The sequence below is a fragment of the Oncorhynchus nerka genome, linkage group LG20, assembly GCF_034236695.1.
Source record: "Oncorhynchus nerka isolate Pitt River linkage group LG20, Oner_Uvic_2.0, whole genome shotgun sequence".
Classification (NCBI taxonomy): Eukaryota; Metazoa; Chordata; class Actinopteri; order Salmoniformes; family Salmonidae; genus Oncorhynchus; species Oncorhynchus nerka.
Window position 1 is genome coordinate 38,030,783 of NC_088415.1, and position 20,313 is coordinate 38,051,095.

Genomic DNA, 20,313 nt, shown 5'->3' on the forward strand with positions numbered 1-20,313 from the left:
TTCTTTCTGCGGAGTCCCTGGCCTGTCTAACTGTTCTTAGACCTATGCTTCAGTCCCTTGGCACTTGAACGCCAAGGTCGTGGGTTCGATTCCTTCTGGGGCCACCCATACCAAAAACGTATGCACGCCAGATTAAATCGCTTTGGAAAAAAGGGTCAGCTTAAATGGCATATATTTAATTCTTATTTTCATGCATTCAGAAACAGTCTCAGAGTAGAAGCGCTGATATAGGATCAGTTTGTCTTTGAGATTGTGATGAATAAGATTATATGGACAGCGGGAACCTGATCCTAGATCAGCAACACCTACACCGAGACACTTGATGAATAAGGGCCCATGCCTCGGCGACTTAACTCTACTCAGAACTGTGTTTAGCCTTCCTGCCCTCAGGGCCTGCCCAAGGCCCCTCTAATATGCCTGATCACAACTGAGACATTTTAAATCAGGCAGAGAGAGGACGGCCTTGGTGCCCAGCTGCAGGCAAGACCCCAAGGGGCCCATGGCACCAAACAGACTGACCGTCTAACGGACGGGAGGGCTACATTGTCCTCTCTCTCTCTCGGTCATTGGTACCATTCAGACTTGGGGTGGGGGAGTGCCCTTCAGACGGGGCCAGGGTGAGCCAGAAAGAGGACACGGGGCTATGGTCAGAAGCTAGGCAGGGTGTTCCAAACCAAACAGGGGACAGCTGTGCTGTGGGAGCAGAGAGGAACACGCCAGCTGGAAGTTCTCCAAGCCCAGAGGAGAGACACTACCGGGGGAGCCTGGAGGGCAAATGGGAACACAGGCAGATGCTGCTCCAGGGACAGAGAAAAGGGAGAGATGGAACTGGTCATATTGTGTCCACTCACTACTCATCCATTATACCTTCCATTTCTTTCATCGGATGAGAGTGGTACATTTCTCTGGAATGGTACACCCCGAATGGTTTGTGATGGCTCAACTTGAAAAACTAAAATGTGACTAGTTTGTAGGGCTGGGAATTGCCAGGAACATCACGTTTTGAAAATGATCACGGTACATACGTGCCGATATAATATGTATTGTGATTCTCACGATTCTATATGTATTGTGATTCTGAATCAGTACTGCAGTTTTTTTTAAACAAAAAACACATTAATATTATTACTCTTTTCTTTATTACTCTTTTCTTTATTACTCTTTTCTTTATTACTCTTTTCTTTATTACTCTTTTTATTTTAATATTATATTTTAGATACAAAAACAACATTGCGATATCTAACTGCATCAACCCCCCCTCCCCCATCACTACCAGTCTATTCTCAACCCTTTGTGAATAACAACCTTTGGCACTTTGTTTCTGAATTTGTTTACGGTACATGTGATACGGATACGGATTTTTGAGGGAAACACAAGAAGAACAACATGTATCCCTTAACCAGGGATTTCTACATTATTGATCTAGCTAGATGGAGAAGCATACGACTACTTCACTTTGTAGCGTTCGGATTTAAAAGTGTCCTTCTGTAAAGAACAGATCATCCTGGGGTGTCCTCTTTGGGGGAAAGAGGTAATGAGTGTGAAGGGTGGAGGGAATGAGTGTGAAGGGTGGAGGGAAAGAGTGTGGAAGGAATGAGTGTGGAGGGAATGAGTGTGCAGGGAATTAGTGTGGAGGGAATGAGTGTGGCGGGGAAAGAAGCCCTCTCTCATCCCTCTTTCTCTCATTTTGGGCAGCGCGGTCAGCTATTGTTGAGCCAGAACAAATCGATCTCCGACACAGTGAAAGAGACTGAATGTACAAGCAAACATGGCTCCCTGTGGTGTTGCCATTGGTTGAATGGTTTATTAGCCGTGTTTAATACAACATCAATGCCGTGGACGGTCAGCTTGAGGCAGTTGAGAGGATGGGAACATGTTGTCACAGGACAGCGTGGGCATCTCACCTGTGAGCCCGTTGACCATTGGAGACCGCTCTCTCTCCTCCTCGTCCTCCTCCTCGGGGGCTGCGCTGTCCTTCCTGTCCATCTTGCTGACGGAGGTGGTGCGCTTCCTCTGGACCTCGGTGTCAAACTCCTCATCAAACAGCACCTGATCCACCAGGTCAGGGTGCACCGGGCTGGGCTCCGCTGGGGGCTTGGGCGTCCCGTAGTAGTTGCCTGGTAGAGAACACACACACAGCAGCGTCAACAGAAACCGCCTGTGGTAGCTTCCTGGTAGACGAGGTTAGATGATACTTCGCTGGAGGGGAAAAAATGATTGTTTTGATTGTATTGATTTGACAACAACAAGACAATTCAACTAGAAATATGTCAGGTGCAGCCACACATACACAGTTTATACTCGGTATGTCAACACTCAAAGAGGGGAATGGATTCCCCACGGAACATTATGCCATGCCTGACAAGAGCGTAGGCTCGCTCCCTCTCTTTCTGTCCCGTTCTCTCCTTCCCTATCTCTCGTCATATTTACTGCAGTGCTGGGCTGGAGTGGGCTCCCCAGAGCCCCGTGGCAGTAGCCTTTATCCAGGACAGACCCGAGTGAAGAGCTTCTTGGCGCTATTAGCTGTGTTTTATTGTCCTGTGTCGTGTGCTGTGGCGCCCGGGGCCAAAACAGCATGAATCCCCTCTGTGAGGAGAGGAAAACTGTGGGGAAATTGACCCAATTTCTTCACTTCTTCCAACTCTCTACTTCCAGCTAACCAGACAGAATAATATAAAGAAGGGGAGGAATGGGGGGGGGGGGGGAACAGCAAGTCAGGAAGCTATATAAATATTGATTCATTTTGCTGTTCCCTCAGCTCCCTGGGAAGCCAGTCCTCCAGTGCCGTTGACAGTAGAGTAGACGGCAACACTAAATCCTGTAGTTTAAAAGCACTGGAGTTTCTCAGGCTATCTGGGAGTGTTGGATTACAGCTGAACGTACCATAGAGAGTTATCACATGTGGAGAAACATCTCAAAGCTCCAGCGGTCGATCAGCTGAGCCGACAAGACATTTTAGTCAGCTTGCAGCACTGAGGGTTCGGCTCATCTCATGGGAATTTAACATACCCAAATATCTAAGAGTAGGAGCACGCTGTAGTATTTTGTTACCAAACATCCCTAGACCAGACCTCCACAGCCAAATGAAAGAGGTAATTATGCTAAATCATGATCATTATTCAGTTATTAACAGACATGGCTAACATTCATTGGGAACACGGCACCATTAGCATGGGGTTGGATGTCAAAACCAAAACATCCACATTGTTTTTAGACAGAGACCCTTGGCTCGCTCTTTAATTTATTCATAATTGGAAAGCCTCATTTGAATTAATTACACCCTGTATTAGCTTATTTAAAGAATGGGAGAGAAAGACTAGAGGGGGTTTGTGAATTAAAACTCATTAAGCTACCCTCTCAACTCCACACAACCCTATGTTCTTTTGCTGTACATAATGCAGTAAGTTTAATATCTCAATCAAGTCATTTTGTGTAGAGTAAATGGCACAGCCGGCTGTCGAGTAATACAATACACAACTTGACTATTTGCCGGTCTCAATCGGTCTGTCTGTGACAGGGAGTAGAGGCTCTGAGAAGGGAGGCAGGAGTCGTCTTACCGTCTGCGTGACTCACACCTTCTCTCCCTGTATCTCTCTTCTCTGCACTGTTCCGTGACCCTGGAGATACATCCTACAGCCCCTAGTCTGAGCCCCTGCTGGCTACAGGTTTATTAGCTATCGGATGACACACCAAACCCAGCGGCACGACGCTGAGAAACAAAGGGATCAACACACCTTTTCCTTAAACAGACACCCAACCGATCCATCCTGATCCATTCTCCCTCTCTCCCCCATCTCCCACTGCCGACATGCAGCCGATCAATTTGCATTTGTCAAAAGACAGCTTCATTATGCCTCAGCACGGTGAGCACGATGAAGATGAAAGATAGGAGGCTTTCTTTAATCCAGACCTGTCACCACACAGTCCAGTCATCTCCCTCTCTCTCCTCCTACTTCCCATGCGCGCTCTCTCCATCTCCCTCCCCACCACTCCCTCTCCCCCTGCGCCCCTCTCCCCTTGCCTCCCTCTCCCCCTGCCTCCCTCCATCTCTCAGGCCCAGTGGTGCGTGATTAATAGCTCATAAACACCGCTCTCCTAGTCTCTGATTAATGTGCATTAGTGAACACAGAGGAAAAGAGGAAGGGGGAACAGGAAGAGAGGATGGGGGGGATAGAGGGAGGGGATAGGAAGAGAGGGGGATGGGATAGGAAGAGAGGAAGGGGGAATAGAGGGAGGGGATAGGAAGAGAGGGGGATGGGATAGGAAGAGAGGATGGGGGGATAGAGGGAGGGGATAGGAAGAGGGGGATGGGATAGGAAGAGAGGAAGGGGGAATAGGAAGAGAGGATGGGGAGACAGAGTGAGGGGATAGGAAGAGAGGGGGATGGGATAGGAAGAGAGGAAGGGGAATAGGGAGCGAGGAAGGAGGAATAGGGAGCGAGGAAGGGGGAATAGAGATTTGTAACAGTATCACCATTCATCTGAAGGGAATACGTGGGATGTGCCAGGAGACGGGTGTGTGTGCGTGTTAACTAAGGTAGGTACTGGGCAGAGGGTGCGGACAGCTAGAAACCCACAGTCTCTAGCTGTGTGAACATGAGATCGTAGCAAGACGGACCCGTGAGCATAATGACGGCAACAAACGAACAGGACAGGATACGGAGGGTCTTTCAGGCTGTTCGACGACTATTTTACATTTCAGCCATAGAACAGGGTTCTACGTGTACAACCAACCTCATCAACACTACTCGACAGCCCCAGGCCGAGAGAGACGACATGTTAATTCCAGTTCAGTCAGGCCAGCTTTCACATACACTATGCAGCTGGTAAAGCGCTACTCTGTACAACTGGTGGGAGACATGACCTTTCAACCTTCCCTTTCGTTCCTTATCTATGACCAGGCTGTGTGGGCCCAGTCCCAGGGGGATCCAGGGCTGAAATATGCAGCAGGGCCTGGGCCATGGTACTCAGTGGTACTGTATTGTAGTGTGGAGAAGTCATGCCATCTGGATAGAGTAGGCAGCAGCTGCCAGGTTCTCAACCCGTGAGAACCTCTTTAGGACGGGAGTACAGAGTACAGGCGGCAGCCTCCAAAACAGGGATAGGAAGCGCCAGTAAGGTCGGCGCTCTCACGCCTGGCCTCTTAGTTTCACTGTTCTTCCCCCGTGGCCTCGTGGCTCCCGTTCTCCATCTGTCTCTGTGGTGAAAGCATAGCGGTAGCACACCAGGAGACCGTGATTATGCGCGCACCGCTTCCGGCTTTGCGATGGGAAGCGTTGAGTGTGTTAGGGATGCGGGAACTGGGGAACCCCCCCCCCCCCGTGTGGAGGTTTGGAACGCTGCCTCGAGAGTCTTATCCCTTCGCTCTCTGCTCTACCACTCCCCCCCCTCTATTTATCCCTCCCCTCTCTTTCTTTCTCTATCACTGTTGCTTACCCTGCCACTCTCTCTGACCTCTCCCCCTCTCTCTGCCTCTTAACTAGCCAGCCAAGGCCGTGCACACAGACACTCTTTAATCATGGAGGATGAGCCGTCTCTCTTTCTCCTGGTTAGTTCCCACTATGCAGCCTTGCCTAGCAGCATTCCCAGCCTTCGCAGACTCGACGGCAGAGTGCCTGAGGCAGCCAGGCAGAGCCCATCTTGTGCTCCAGAGTTTAGACAGCCTCCCTTCCGCTGCTGGCACAGTGCAGGCAAAGCTGACTGTCTCCACAGCCACCCTGGTCATCTCCACATTCCTCTGCTGTGAGGGCAAGACCGTGTGAATGTACGCCTCTGCTAGACTACAGCTGCACAGGTGCCTGTGCTGAAGGACCAGAGCTGCTGCCTCTGATCAGTTCTTCCTCAAGTCCCCACTTTAGCGAATGTACTGCCACCATCTAGAACAGAACATCTGTATTCTGTCGTCTGTACTCTTTTGGACAATGCGTTTGTCTTTTTAGAGCCACAATGAAACAACCTGAAAGTCCACCAACTTGATTGTGTATTCCGCAACTCTGACATTCCTTAGCATTGGAGCGTTTCCCAATCCTCCTCCCTAGGACTCACCCCTGCCTGTGTGTGTCTCGCCACTACAGCACCTTGACCCTTTCCTTCCCTCCTGGCCCATTGCCCTGGCTGGTCTTATCTTCAGTAACTCTGCTTTACGGGAGCGCTTGAAATACCTATCAGAGCTGCCGTGTGATCTGCTGTTCTGTGCTCTCTTACAATGCAACATCATCACTGGAAACAGCACCGCAATCCCTGGCACGACTCCTCGTTCAGAACCCCACCGAGTCAGACCCACAGCGTCAACAAACAAACCCGGACTTTCTTATCTCAGCATTTGTCGATCTTGGTTGTATTGCATCGTTGCTTTCTTTCTCTCCAATTATCTCTGTCTTTCTATAATCCATCGTTCATGTTGCCCTGGCTGGCGTCCATATTGAGCGCTAGAGAGAGGAGAAAGGGAAGTTAAGAATTGCGGCGTGTAGACTCACCTCCCCGATCTGGAGTCGAGGCACAACTCTCAAGGGCAAAGAGTACTACTCACGGCCTATCAGCCTCTCTGTGCCTCCCGAGAAATAATACAGTGCTAACCTTTGTTGGCACTTTCCTCCCTGAGTTTGAGTCAGCTACCCTGCAGTTGAGCACCACCTGAACGAGAGGCAAAGAGAGAACCCGGTGTTGCCAGAGCAACAGGGAGAGCCCAGGTGGTAGGGAGAGAGGGTAGAGAGGCTAGGGTATTTCAAAAGAGGAGCAGAGCATAGTCCACCGGTGAACAGAACCAGGGGATTAAATAGAGAGAACATGAATGAGCAACAGGCTTGGGAGACAGCAGGCAGCGGCGCTGGAGGAGGTAAAGGCTGCCTGAAGACTGGGCCAGATGAGAGCACTGCTGGGCGGAGTAATGGCCCATCATATATATCCGTCTTCATGAGGCGCAGGCACTTCATCCAGACAAAAATCTCGAAAAGTTCCGTTACAGTCCTTTAGAAACATGTCAAACGATGTATGGAATCAATCGTTAGGATGTTTTTAACATAAAAAACATCAATAATTTGCCGACTGGAGAATTCCTTAGTCTTGAGAAAAAGCACTGGAACGCGAGGTAACTCTGTCGGGAGCGCGCGTCATGAGACCAAGGCTCTCTGCCAGACCACTGACTCAAACAGGTCTCATGAGCCCCTCCTTTACAGTAGAATCCTCATTCAAGTTTCAAAAGACGGTTGACATCTATCTAGTGGAAGCCGTAGTGTAACCTCATCCATATCTCAATGTGTATTCGGTAGGCCAAGCTTTAAAAAACTACAAACCTCAGATGTCCCACTTCCTGGTTGGATTTTTCTCAGGTTTTCGCCTGCCATATGATTTCTGTTATACTCACAGACATCAACAGTTTTATAAACTTCAGAGTGTTTCCTATCCAATACCACTAGCAATATGCATATATTAGCATCTGGGACAGAGTAGGAGGCAATTCACTCTGGGCACGCTATTCATCCAAAGGTGAAAATGCTGCCCCCTATCCCAAAAAGGTTTAACACTTTTTGGTTACTACATGATTTCATATGAGTTTTATTTCATAGTTTTGATGTCTTCAATATTATCCTACAATGTAGAAAATAGTACAAATAAAGAAAAACCCTTGAATGAGTAGGTGTGTCCAGCCAAAGTAATAAAGGTAATAAACCAGGCTGTAAGTCACATATTGACTCAAAGGGAGATCAGACTAAAGTAATGATGCTGCCGGTAATACACCAGGCTGTAAGTCATATATTGACTCAAAGGGAGATCAGACTAAAGTAATGATGCTGCCGGTAATAAACCAGGCTGTAAGTTACAGATTGACTCAAAGGGAGATCAGACTAAAGTAATGATGCTGCCGGTAATAAACCAGGCTGTAAGTTACAGATTGACTCAAAGGGAGATCAGACTAAAGTCACACATTCCCCCCTGTGAACAAAAACTCATTGTTATGAGCTGAGAGAAAGAGAGAGAGAATGTACGTGTGTGTGTGTGTGTCTCAGTTGTCCTGAGGGGATTCCTCAGAGGCCAAAAGGCCCTGCATTAACTTCTTTGGGGTAGGGGGCAGTATTTTCACATCCGGATGAAAAGCGTGCCCAGAGTAAACTGCCTGCTACTCAGGCCTAGATTCTAGGATATGCAAATTATTAGTAGATTTGGATAGAAAACACTGGCGTTTCTAAAACTGTTTGAATGATGTCTGTGAGTATAACAGAACTCATATGGCAGGCAAAAACCGGAGAAAAGATCTGAGGTTTGTAGGTTTTCAAGTCCTATCCCATATACAGTGTCTGTGGGATAATATTGCACTTCCTAAGGCTTCCACTAGATGTCAACAGTCTTTAGAACCTTGTTTCAGGCTTCTACTGTGAAGTGGGAGAGAATGAGAGCTGATTGAGTCATGGGTCTGCCAGAAGCCCATGTGCTCAGTCAGGTGCGCGACCGTGAGAGTTAGCTCCGTTCGCTTCCATTTCTAAAGACAAAGGAATTCTCCGGTTGAAACATTATTGAAGATTTATGATAAAAACATCCTAAAGATTGATTATATACATCGTTTGACATATTTATACGAACTGCAATATAACTTTTTTGACTTTGTCTGGACCTAGTGCCTGCACATTTGGATTGCTGTACTAAACGCGCAAACAAAAAGGAGGTATTTGGACATAAACGATTTATTGTGGAACTGGGATTCCTGGGAGTGCATTCTGATGAAGATCATCAAAGGTAAGTGAATATTTATAATGCTATTTCTGACTTTTGTTGACTCCATAACATGGCGGGTATCTGTATTGCTTGTTTTGGTCTCTGAGCGCTGTACTCAGATTATTTCCATGGTGTGCTTTTTCCATAAAGCTTTTTTGAAATCTGACACAGCAGTTGCATTAAGGAGAAGTATATCTTTAATACCATGCATAACAGTTGTATTTTCATCAACATTCTGTAAACTGATGTAGCTCTCTGCACTTTCACCGGATGTTTTGGAGGCAAAACATAACGCGCCAATGTAAACAGAGATTTTTGGATATCGAACAAAACATACATGTATTGTGTAACATGAAGTCCTATGAGTGCCATCTGATGAAGATCATCAAAGGTTAGTGATTCATTTTATCTCTATTTCTGCTTTTTGTGACTCCTCTCTTTGGCTGGAAAAATGGCTGTTTTTTTTTTGACTAGGTACTGACCTAACATAATCGCATGGTATGCTTTTGTCGTGAAGCCTTTTTGAAATCGGACACTGTGGTGGGATTAACAACATGTTTATCTTTAAAATGGTGTAAAATACATGTATGTTTGAGGAATCTTAATTATGAGATTTCTGTTGTTTGAATTTGGCGCCCTGCACTTTCACTGGATGTTGGTCAGGTGGGACGTTAGAGTCCCACGTACCCTAGAGAGGTTAATAACTAGCATCCTGACTGAAGCAGCCATATCAAGATCAGCCGACTATATGGCCTCCCTGTGTGGATGTATAATTTATCCTGCGTACTGGTGCAGTCTGGATACAACTGGCTATGAGGGTACATACCCCCAGGGTTCTGTGTCACAATGCTGACCGCTGGCTTCTCAGAAATCATCAACCTACTTTGAATCACAAGTGGGACAACGCTATTCTGCTCTTGAAAAAGCTAGCCACTTCATTTCACATTTACAATGGTATGAATGCTATCGTTATATTGAGTTTATCTGATGACCTGGATGGCGGTGACAGCTCAGCAGATACTATACAAACAATGCATAATTCATGGGGATTCATTTTGTGATGCGGATGCATCCTTGGGAAATTGTTATTACTGTGTAGGGTTCACCCCCCTCTCCATCTCCCCTGCTCCTCTCCACCCTCCCCTAGACCAGTTATTTCCAAACTGTGGGGTGAGAGGTCGACAGTGTGTGTGTGTGTGTGTGGGGGGGGGGGCAGAATTGCAATAGAAGTTGCTTTAAAACTTTAAAAAGTTTATCTGCACCCCATAACAAAATGTGTAGAAGTGCATGTGCCCATAGAAATAGACGTGGGGCGCGGGATGTTCCCCGATGCTGGAAGGGGGGCCTGAGTAAAACACTTCGGGAACTACTGCCATAGACCACCTCCCCCAAAAAAACATGCCTACCGTCATAGGTTCCACTCTCAAGCAGCAGGCCACTCTCCTCCAGCACGCGGAACTCCCCCACACTGATGAAGTTATAATCAACCCCAGGAACCTCCCCCTCTCTGGGCTGTCGTGTGGTACCTGGGAAAAGACACCACAACAAACAAAGTGAGTAAAACGGACCCTTTCTCTGGGGCAGAGTGGTGATGCAGATCCAGCTAGGCATGAACAGGAGAGGGGTGGACACCATTTTCATCATGCACACAGGGATATGAATTGTGTCCTCATATCCTGCAGGACCCCATGTCAGTATCGAGCACAGCTTACACCAAGGGGTGTTACTGAGAAACCAAGCTATGAATAGGTTATTTTAATGTGCCAAATTAGCTTACACACATTGAGCAAGTAACATTTACGGGTAAGACAAACGTTATAAAGCTATTGGAGATAACCTCTCTCCTCTCATAGCCCAAATGGAAGATGAACAGTGTTACAGTTGAACTCAGAAGTTTACATACACTTAAGTCATTAAAACTCGTTTTTCAACCACTCCACAAATGTCTTATTACCAAACTATGGTTTTGGCAAGTCGGTTAGGACATCTACATTGGGAATGACACAAGACATTTTTCCAACAATTGTTTACAGACAGATTATTTCACTTATAATTCGCTGTATCACAATTTCAGTGGGTCAGAAGTTTACGTACACTAACTTGACTGTGCCTTTAAACAGCTTGGAAAATTCCAGAAAATTATGTCATGGCTCTAGAAGCTTCTGATAGGCTAATTGACATTATTTGAGTCAATTGGAGGTGTACCTGTGCATGTATTTCAAGGTCTACCTTCAAACACAGTGCTTCTTTGCTTGACATCATGGGAAAATCAAAAGATAAGCCAAGAACTCAGAAAGAAAAATTGTTGACCTCCACAAGTCTGGTTCACCCTTGGGAACAATTTCCAAATGCCTGAAGGTACCACGTTCATATGTACAAACAATAGTACGCAAGTATAAACATCATGGGACCACGCAGCTGTCATACCGCTCAGGAAGGAGACGCGTTCTGTCTCCTAGAGATGAACGTACTTTGGTGCAGAAAGTGCTGGAGGAAGATGCTGGAGGAAACCAGGTACAAAAGTATCTATATCCACAGTAAAATGAGTCCTATATCGACATAACCTGAAAGGCTGCTCAGCAAGGAAGAAGCCACTGCTCCAAAACTGCCATAGAAAAGCCAGACTACAGTTTGCAACTGCACATGGGGACAAAGATCGTACTTTTGGGAGAAATGTCCTCTGGTCTGATGAAACAAAAATAGAACTGTTTGGCCGGAATGACCATCGTTATGTTTGGAGGAAAAAGCAGGAGGCTTGCAAGCCATAGAACACCATCCCAACCGTGAAGCACGGGGGTGGCAGCATCATGTTGTGGGGGTGCTTTGCTGCAGGAGGGACTGGTGCACTTCACAAAATAGATGGCATCATGAGGGTGGAAAATGTGGTTGTATTGAAGCAACATCTCAAGACATCAGTCAGCAAGTTAAAGCTTGGTCCTAAATGGGTCTTCCAAATGGACAATGACCCCAAGCATACTTCCAAAGTTGTGGCAAAATGGCTTAAGGACAACCAAGTCAAGGTATGGGAATGGCCATCACAAAGCCCTGACCTCAATCCTATAAAAAATGTGTGGGCAGAACTGAAAAAGCATGTACGAGCAAGGAGGCCTACAAACCTGACTCAGTTACACCAGCTCTGTCAGGAGGAATGGGCCAAAATCCACCCAACTTATTGTGGGAAGCTTGTGGAAGGCTACACGAAATGTTTGACCCAAGATAAACAATTTAAAGGTAATGCTAACTAATTAAGTGTATGTAAACTTCTGACCCACTGGGAATGCGATGAAATAAATACACACTACTATTATTCTGACCTTTCACATTCTTATAATAAAGTGGTGATTCTAACTGACCTGAGACAGGGAATTTTTACTTGGATTAAATGTCAGGAATTGTGAAAAACTGAGTTGAAATGTATTTGGCTAAGGTGTATGTAAACTTCTGACTTCAACTGTATGTAGAAAACCCTCAGACCGTGTCACAGAGAAACAGAGTAGGTGATTGACCTGAGAACTGGTTTAAACTGGATGATGGTTGGTTGGATGGTTAGTCAACTTAATGCCTGAGTTGACTGAATAAACCCCTGAGGGCCTCTACACATTCAGGCTTCAAAGCCACAGTGAGAGATAGATGGATGGATAGATGAATGAATGGATTGTCCACTCCTGAGCCATGATGTACGAATAATAACTTCATATAGGAATTGCAGTTACCGTCTCTTATTCTCTGTCGTTCTTCCTATCCTATGCCTGCCAGCAAAAAATGACCCTAGGGATGGAGAAAGTACTTTTTTAAGGAGATCTGAGGTCTGTTCAACTCCAGAGCTCAAAGGATGGTATTTCTCAAGGTCCTTCTTTTCTGTTCCGCCAATAAGCGAAAAGCCACAGTTGAAAAATCTTACAGTTGAACATTCTAACCTTCGTCTTTTTGTTCCTTCTCTCCCTCTCCATCCTCCTCTCTTTTCCAACCCTAAATCCCCTGAAATCCTGCTTTTTGATCTGGAAACTGCAAGCACCATACATGGCAGTATATACTAAGCCTGCAGTCATTAAACAAACCTGCGAACGGTAACGGTCTGTGTAGTGCAACTAACTCCCAACAAGCTGGTCTATTTAACATGTTGTCCCCTTGTTGAAGACATGTAGACATTTTGGGGAAATATTTTCTGCATCAGGAAAATCAGCTCAGATGTAATTGGGTGTTTACCTCACGTGAACAGCAATCTGACCGGCGCACCAATGGACTCTTAATACTATCCCTCCTGCCCTCCCTCCACCCTGTTCATCCGTTACTGCTGCTGTGAGAGCACTAACATCTGAAATGCTTTAAACCTTGTTATAAAGTAGACTATTGTATTCAGAGATTGTTCCCTGTCTGCTCCTCGGCTTCAAAGGCAGTAATATGAGAATCCTTGAACAAGGAAATATGGGAAAAAAACAGAATACTGTATTCTTGTGTTTGCACAGCCATTTGGACTTGCCTGTCTGCATGAGTGTCATATAGGTCGTCCTTGTGATGTAAAGATCTGAAATGTGAGAGGGGACGCAACTCGAGTTCAATCAAGGAATCAATCAAGTCTTTTGAGGTGAAGGAGAGGAATGTGGAGATTGAGGAGAAGGAGAGGGAGGTGAGGAAGGTGGAGAGGGAGGTAAAGGAGGGGGAGGTTATGGAGAGGCAGGTGAAGGAGATAAGGGAGGTGAAGGAGAGGGAGGTAAGGGAGGTTATGGAGAGGCAGGTGAAGGAGAGTGAGGTGAAGGAGAGGGAGGTGAAGGAGAGGGAGATTATGGAGAGGAAGGTGAGGGCGGTGAGGGAGAGGGATGTGAAGGAGAGGCAGGTGAAGGAGAGGGATGTGAAGGAGAGGTAGTTAAGGGAGATGAAGGAGAGGGAGGTTATGGAGAGGCAGGTGAGGGCGGTGAGGGAGAGGGAGGTTATGGAGAGGCAGGTGAGGGCGGTGAGGGAGAGGGAGGTGAAGGAGAGGGAGGTGAAGAAGAGGGAGGTTATGGAGAGGCAGGTGAGGGCGGTGAGGGAGAGGGAGGTGAAGGAGAGGGAGGTGAGGGAGGTGAAGGAGAGGGAGGTAAGGGAGGTGAAGGAGAGGGAGGTGAAGGAGAGGGAGGTGGTAAGCAAAAAGCTTTGGGAGAAGAAACAGCACTAGGAAGACAACACTTCAATTGACTTCCATTCTTTGTTCATGTTCTCAAAAAAGTTCACCTTTGAAGAAATGAAACAATTGAACCAAAACAATACTGAACAGAGCAGCAACAAAACAACAACGTCATGAAAAGGTATTGGGTTGTTTGGGGTGGATGTAGTGAACATGAATTGGCACTTTTCTCCATGAGGAAGTGTATTGTTGTGGAACAGGTGGGAGGTCCAGTTCAGACAGTGGAACAGGTGGATAAATGAAGATGTACATTATTGGACAAAAGTTTTAGAACACCTACTCATTCAAGTGTTTTTCTTTATTTTCACTATTTTCTACATTGTAGAATTATAGTGAAGACATCAAAACTACAAAATAACACATACGGAATCATGTAGTAATAAGGGTGGCTACTTTGAAAAATCTTAAATCTAAAATATATTTTGATTTGTTTAACACTTTTCTTTGGTTACTATATGATTCCATGTTTTATTTCATAGTTTTGATGTATTCACTATTATTCAACAATGTAGAAAATAGTAATTTTTAAAAAATAAGAAAAACCCTGGAATGAGTAGGTGTGCCCAGCCAAAGTAATGGCGCTGCCGGTAATAAACCAGGCTGTAAGTCATAGATTGACTCAAAGGGAGATCAGACTAAAGTAATGACGCTGCCGGTAATAAACCAGGCTGTAAGTCACATATTGACTCAAAGGGACATCAGACTAAAGTAATGACGCTGCCGGTAATAAACCAGGCTGTAAGTCACATATTGACTCAAAGGGAGATCAGACTAAAGTAATGACGCTGCCGGTAATAAACCAGGCTGTAAGTCACAGATTGACTCAAAGGGAGGTCAGACTAAAGTAATGACGCTGCCGGTAATAAACCAGGCTGTAAGTCACAGATTGACTCAAAGGGACATCAGACTAAAGTAATGACGCTGCCGGTAATAAACCAGGCTGTAAGTCACAGATTGACTCAAAGGGAGATCAGACTAAAGTCACACGATAAAAACCTTGAACGAGCAGGTGTTGTAAATCCTTTGACCGGTAGTATATATATAGTTCACTCAGGCCATTTATCATAGAAAACAAATGTGTCTGTTGAACTGGGTGTGCTCTCCCAATTGAATGACTTCAATTGTCGCAGAAAAAAACAAACAAAAAAAAACGAGTGTATCAGTTCACACAGCGAAGCATCACCACCACGAAACTCTGCCAGCTGCTTAAGCTTCTTACAGGGAGACCAGGAGAAACGTTAACACCTGCCGCTGGAAAGCTGTTAAACATAGTCACACTGAGACCTGGCGCTGTTGCAAGAAGGGCATATTTTGTTCAATCTGACAATATGTTCATGTGAAAGGGGAAAACCAGTAGCGGTCTGAAGATGGGTCTTGGGAGGATACACCTAGAGATGTTTATTGACTTTTCTTTATCACACTATAGAGAAAGTAATACACAAAGTGATAAACATTGATATGCAACAAACATGTTAGGCCTACATAACTTAACGCTGTATAACGTCAATACCCCAGATAGGTACTGTGAGCCCTAGGCCAGGCTCAGCTAACTTTAGTCAGGGACTAAAGTCATACAATCCTGAGCAGGCAGTATGGGGCATATCACCCTGGATATCAGAACAAAAGGAACATACAGATGTTCTCTATTAAAGGCAGAGCCAGGATATAATATGTAGTCTTTTGTTTCCCAGGTATATATATATAAAAATAAAAAAAAGTTTAACGTAAGACCCTTAACTCTTGTCAAGAGAAAGCAATTCTTTAAATTGAATACAGGGGGCACCTTTTATTATATTTCTGTCATCCTTCTCTCTTTGTTATCTCCCAGTGAGCCTCTTAGAGCTTTCTGTGGTGCCCCTGCGGATATTACTGCTTAGAGGAGAAGAAGAGAGGGAGGCAGAGGGTTCAGCCGAGCTTCAAGGACCCCTGGCACCGACTCTCCTTCCTTCCTTTTCTTCCCTTCTTTCTTGGGAGCTTTAATGATGCCTCTGCCTGTGTGTTCAGGAGGGGACTGGAGAGAAGCCACACTTCTCTCTCTGAGCTGCCATTTAGAGGGCTCTAATGAGGAGAGGCAGAGCGGAGCCAGGCGGCCATTCTGGCTCCCAGGGAGAGACTGAGACCATTCCTAATCCCTGGCTCTGTGTAAGGCCATAGTCACAGTCACACAGCACAGGCTAAGCAGCGGCTCCCTGCACTGTGGAAGGCCAATCACAGTCACACAAACAGCAGTGGCCAAGTGGGACAAATGCAGTGGTGGGAAATGTACTCAACTGTCATACTTGAGTAAAAGTAAAGATACCTTTTATAGAAAATGACTCAAGTGAAATACTACTTGACTGAAAATCTAAAAGAATCTGGTTGCATATATACTTAAGTACAGGGGTGGGAAAAGTACTAAATTGTCATTCTTGAGTAAAAGTAAAAAGTGAAAGTAAATTGCTATGCATCAAATTCCTTATATTAAGCAAATCAGACGGCACAATTTTCTTGTTTTTGTAAACTTACGGAAAGACAAGAGGCAAACGCCAACACTCAGACTACATTTACAAACGCAGGCAGAAATCCGGCCGGTACATGACACAGCACTGTGATAAAGTCACTCGATACACTGGAAGTTAATAGGAATAAGACTTTTAAACCGCGAAAGCATCTATCATACATGTTAGATTTCAATACTGGCCGGTGTCATAACTCGGGAGGATGTCTTCTCTCGAATGAGCCATTGATCATATTTCTGCAATATTCCTACCTCGAGAAACGTGTAATTTAACGGAGGGTCTAGCACATTTCTCCTATTTGTCTGCCTCTTTCGTCCAGGGTGCATTGCATGGTGCCTTTGCCAGAGATATTATAGAAAGTGCCCAATAGACACCCATTCGCTCCTTGTCCCAGAATCGCCCAGAATACACCGCACGGCCCATTGACGTAGCATGGGCAACGTTTCCCATCTCCTCAAATGTCTATCTGCCATTGTGAATGTCAGACTCCACTAAGGTACATAGATCTGCAGGTTGAACATGGTGAATATACTGGTGAAATTGATAGTGCTGGTTGTTTTAGGCGATTTTACAGCTAACTAGCTACTTTAAAATGCTGACATTGTCTAACGGTATTACCTTGTGTAGATACGTTTGCCAGCCAGTCCGCCCATAGAGAGGACATTCCATTGTGGATTTTGGAGTCAACTCGAGCTGCAGATGTCCACAACGATTTTCCATGCTGCTACCAACCTTATTATAAAACGCCAAAATTAAACATTTGTTCATAAAAAAAAATATTGTTCTCAGTGTTCTTTAAATACTGTAAATTAAAGGAAGGAGTGGTTTTGGGTGGATTTGTCCTTTAAATACAGCACTGGACATATGTTGACCTACTGCAGCTGAACCACAGTGGTTTTTATGATGACCACACCATCATAACGTAACCCCTGTCACGGATGAGGAGCAGGCATAAACTAACAGCCATGCACTAGAGACTAGGCTTAGACTAGGGTCACTGCTTGAAATGCTACAGTGTATTACTGTACAGACACACTGTAAATGAATATCTAAACAAGCTGCCCTGGTGCCTTCCAAAAAAAACAGGCATTGAGCAAATTTCAGGTCTGCTGAGCGCAAACTTGAACCTTGTGAAACATCTGTGCAACTTCCAGCACATCTTTACTGTGAACACTGAGGCTGTACCCGCTTTACAGTTTGAACAGTAGGTAACTGTGGTTATTTGATCATAATGTAGGCCTAACAGGGTGGCCTACCATCAAAAACAATGGAGAATATATAAAATGTTAACATTGAAATAGCTGTTCTGTCGTTCAGCCCACAGTAGCAGCCAACGTGTGGTGTTCAATGACATAATGTACATTCCATGAGACTGTTGAAAAAAACAGGGATTGACATTAACCTGTTTATCCACTTGTCCTTCAGACAAGGAGGTGGCTGCAATTGTTGCTTTGCTTGATAGAAGAAACCACCTTACAAAATAAAATATACTATTATTCCTATACCATTATTACAGACAATCGGACAAATTATGCTGCCCTCTGCCTCTGCCTGTCTCAAAATACATCATTGCCCCTTTAAGACAAAAAAAAGCTCTTTACCCGACTCGTTTTTTCAAAGATGCACACGTTTGTAATCTTGTAGGAAGCAAACACTCCCCCATTGCTGACTACACATGATCTATAACTGGGCTCACAACTCACTAACTTGCAAAGGATGTGAACAAAACGTCCACGAGTGGCTACATGCAGCTCTTGCTTTGATCTCAAAACGAGCGCATCTACTCACGATCACAGCTGTAAACATAGTTCAGTTTAAAGTAAAATGGCACAGATCCAATATATGGCGATGTTCTATTTGCATATAGACCTACTGCAGCTCGGATTGGTTATGCTGCATCAGTCTGTGTAGGGCTGAGTCATCGGCAATTAGAATCCTACCCACCCCCGATGCGTTTGGCCTACAACAAAATCTACTGCATAGTTTGTTTTGATCCGTTGTGCTGCATTGAACGTGGATAATATGACGTTGATTCGATCACAATTGCCACAGTAAAAGGGAAGCATGATTAGGTTTAACTAACAGGGAAAACTCTAGGAAGTTGAGTGACGTTCAATCTTGTGCTTCTGTGATTGGCCTGATAGTTCTTCTGCGCTCTGCGCGAAGTCCCGGGGAGCTGCTCGGCGGTCTCGGGTTACTTAGAGGGAACATCGGTTATTACTCTTTTTTTATATGATTTTTCATAAAACACTACTTAACATAAAATATCTACCGTCGTCTATATAACCATTCATTAATTACATACTGAGAACATTAACAATGCATTGACTCATGAAACAGACTAAACAGATATACTCTATTGTCTAGGGAAAAAGCAATTTATTTTGTTGCCTGTTATTCCCAATTATCAGCGTTGTACGACGCCTTTCAGGAGACTGTGCACGGCTCTCCCTCATAACAAAGGCACAAATGAGATTTTTTTTTTTTTAGATGTGCAAATTAAAACCCTGACTCACAAAGATTATATAAATTAGTCCCATGACGTTCATGAGTGGCAAAATGGGGAGTAATTGCCATCTAATTCGTCAGAGTAGCGTAGAGAAATCTGCACGTTGCACTTTGAATCCGGCCAATTGTCCCTTTTCTCCTTTAAAAACCACTAGGGTATAAAAAATAAAAGGCTTTGACACACTACCTATTCATCCCTGTGATTTAAAGGAATCAGAGACACTGTTAAGAGAGTTCAAGTGCAGTCATCCAAATTGGGTGGATGAAGCACAGAGTTGGTAGCACTCTTAAGCACCGTAGAAGAAGAAATGAATAGGAAATATACATTAAATGATTAAACATAAAATACAGGCATATAATATTCTGGACATTAACTTGCAAGGTCTACATTTTAGTATTTGAAAACGGAGAGCGATATCTCCTCACTCATCTATCAAATAGTGGGTTGTGTGTGTGTGTGAGGTTGATTGCTTTTATAGTGAAGGTTTGACGGATGCTTTGTAGACCACAGTGATGGCCGAGAATGCCCCCCAGTTCTTGAGAGGAGAGGAATCCATGATTATACACACACAGAACCATGATAAGTGAAAAGGAAAGAGGGCCAGAGAGATGGGACGGAGGAAGGGAAGGAGTGTGATTGAATAGTCAATCTACCTCTCATCACTCTCCTCCTTATTCCACCGGGGCAGATACCGTGGAGGGGCCTGATGAATGCCAAGCACTTGTGTGCTCATGGGAGAAGGGCCGTGACCTTCAGCGAACAGCAAACTGCTCCACTGTTTATTGGGCAGCTGCCATACGGGGCATTGATATGTGACGGCAGAGCCAAATAGAATCACTTGATGGGACTGTGGTAAGTTTATGTGACTGTGGGAGAGCATGTTCAGCGGTAAATAAAAACAGACAGAGAAACTAGCTGGCTAGTGAGGTGCTAGTGGCCCACCAGTGACGTCACCCGTCTTGAGACCTAAAGGTGACCTAGTCACATGGAATAGCTGTAATGAGCAGGGACATGTGGGGTAGACAGTGACCTCAGAGGAGAACAGAGAGGCATGGGGAGCCCGGGAACGTTACTACTCACAGGGAATGGTGCGCAGGTACAGGTTGTCCCTGATCACCTGCTGGAGCTTGTGGTCCAGCGAACCTTTCTGGAACTGCAGGCTGAGGTAGTGACGCAGGTCTGTATTCAGCACCTTGCCTGTGAAGAGGAGGACAACACATCTGGGTCAGTACAGTACAGTACAGTACAGTACACACACACACACACACACACACACACACACACACACAGAGTTCATTTACACTCCCCTCAAACATTTCTAAACAGTCGGGACCTCAAAATACATTACCACCAGTGTGTAGACGAGAACCACCGATGATCACTTTCAAAAACTCTTCTCAACAGAGAACATTTCATTTCATTTACATTATTTAGCAG

At 45.1% G+C, this 20,313-nt stretch overlaps 1 protein-coding gene across 1 annotated transcript in view; it reads right to left on the minus strand.

Annotated features, from left to right (window-relative positions):
- LOC115102452 (membrane-associated guanylate kinase, WW and PDZ domain-containing protein 3-like) overlaps positions 1–20,313 on the minus strand; it is a 180,673-nt gene that overhangs the window by 31,874 nt on the left and 128,486 nt on the right. The window contains 3 exon segments of the mRNA XM_029622412.2: positions 1,905–2,117; positions 10,115–10,234; positions 19,957–20,073. Coding sequence (XP_029478272.2) covers positions 1,905–2,117; positions 10,115–10,234; positions 19,957–20,073 — 450 coding nt within the window.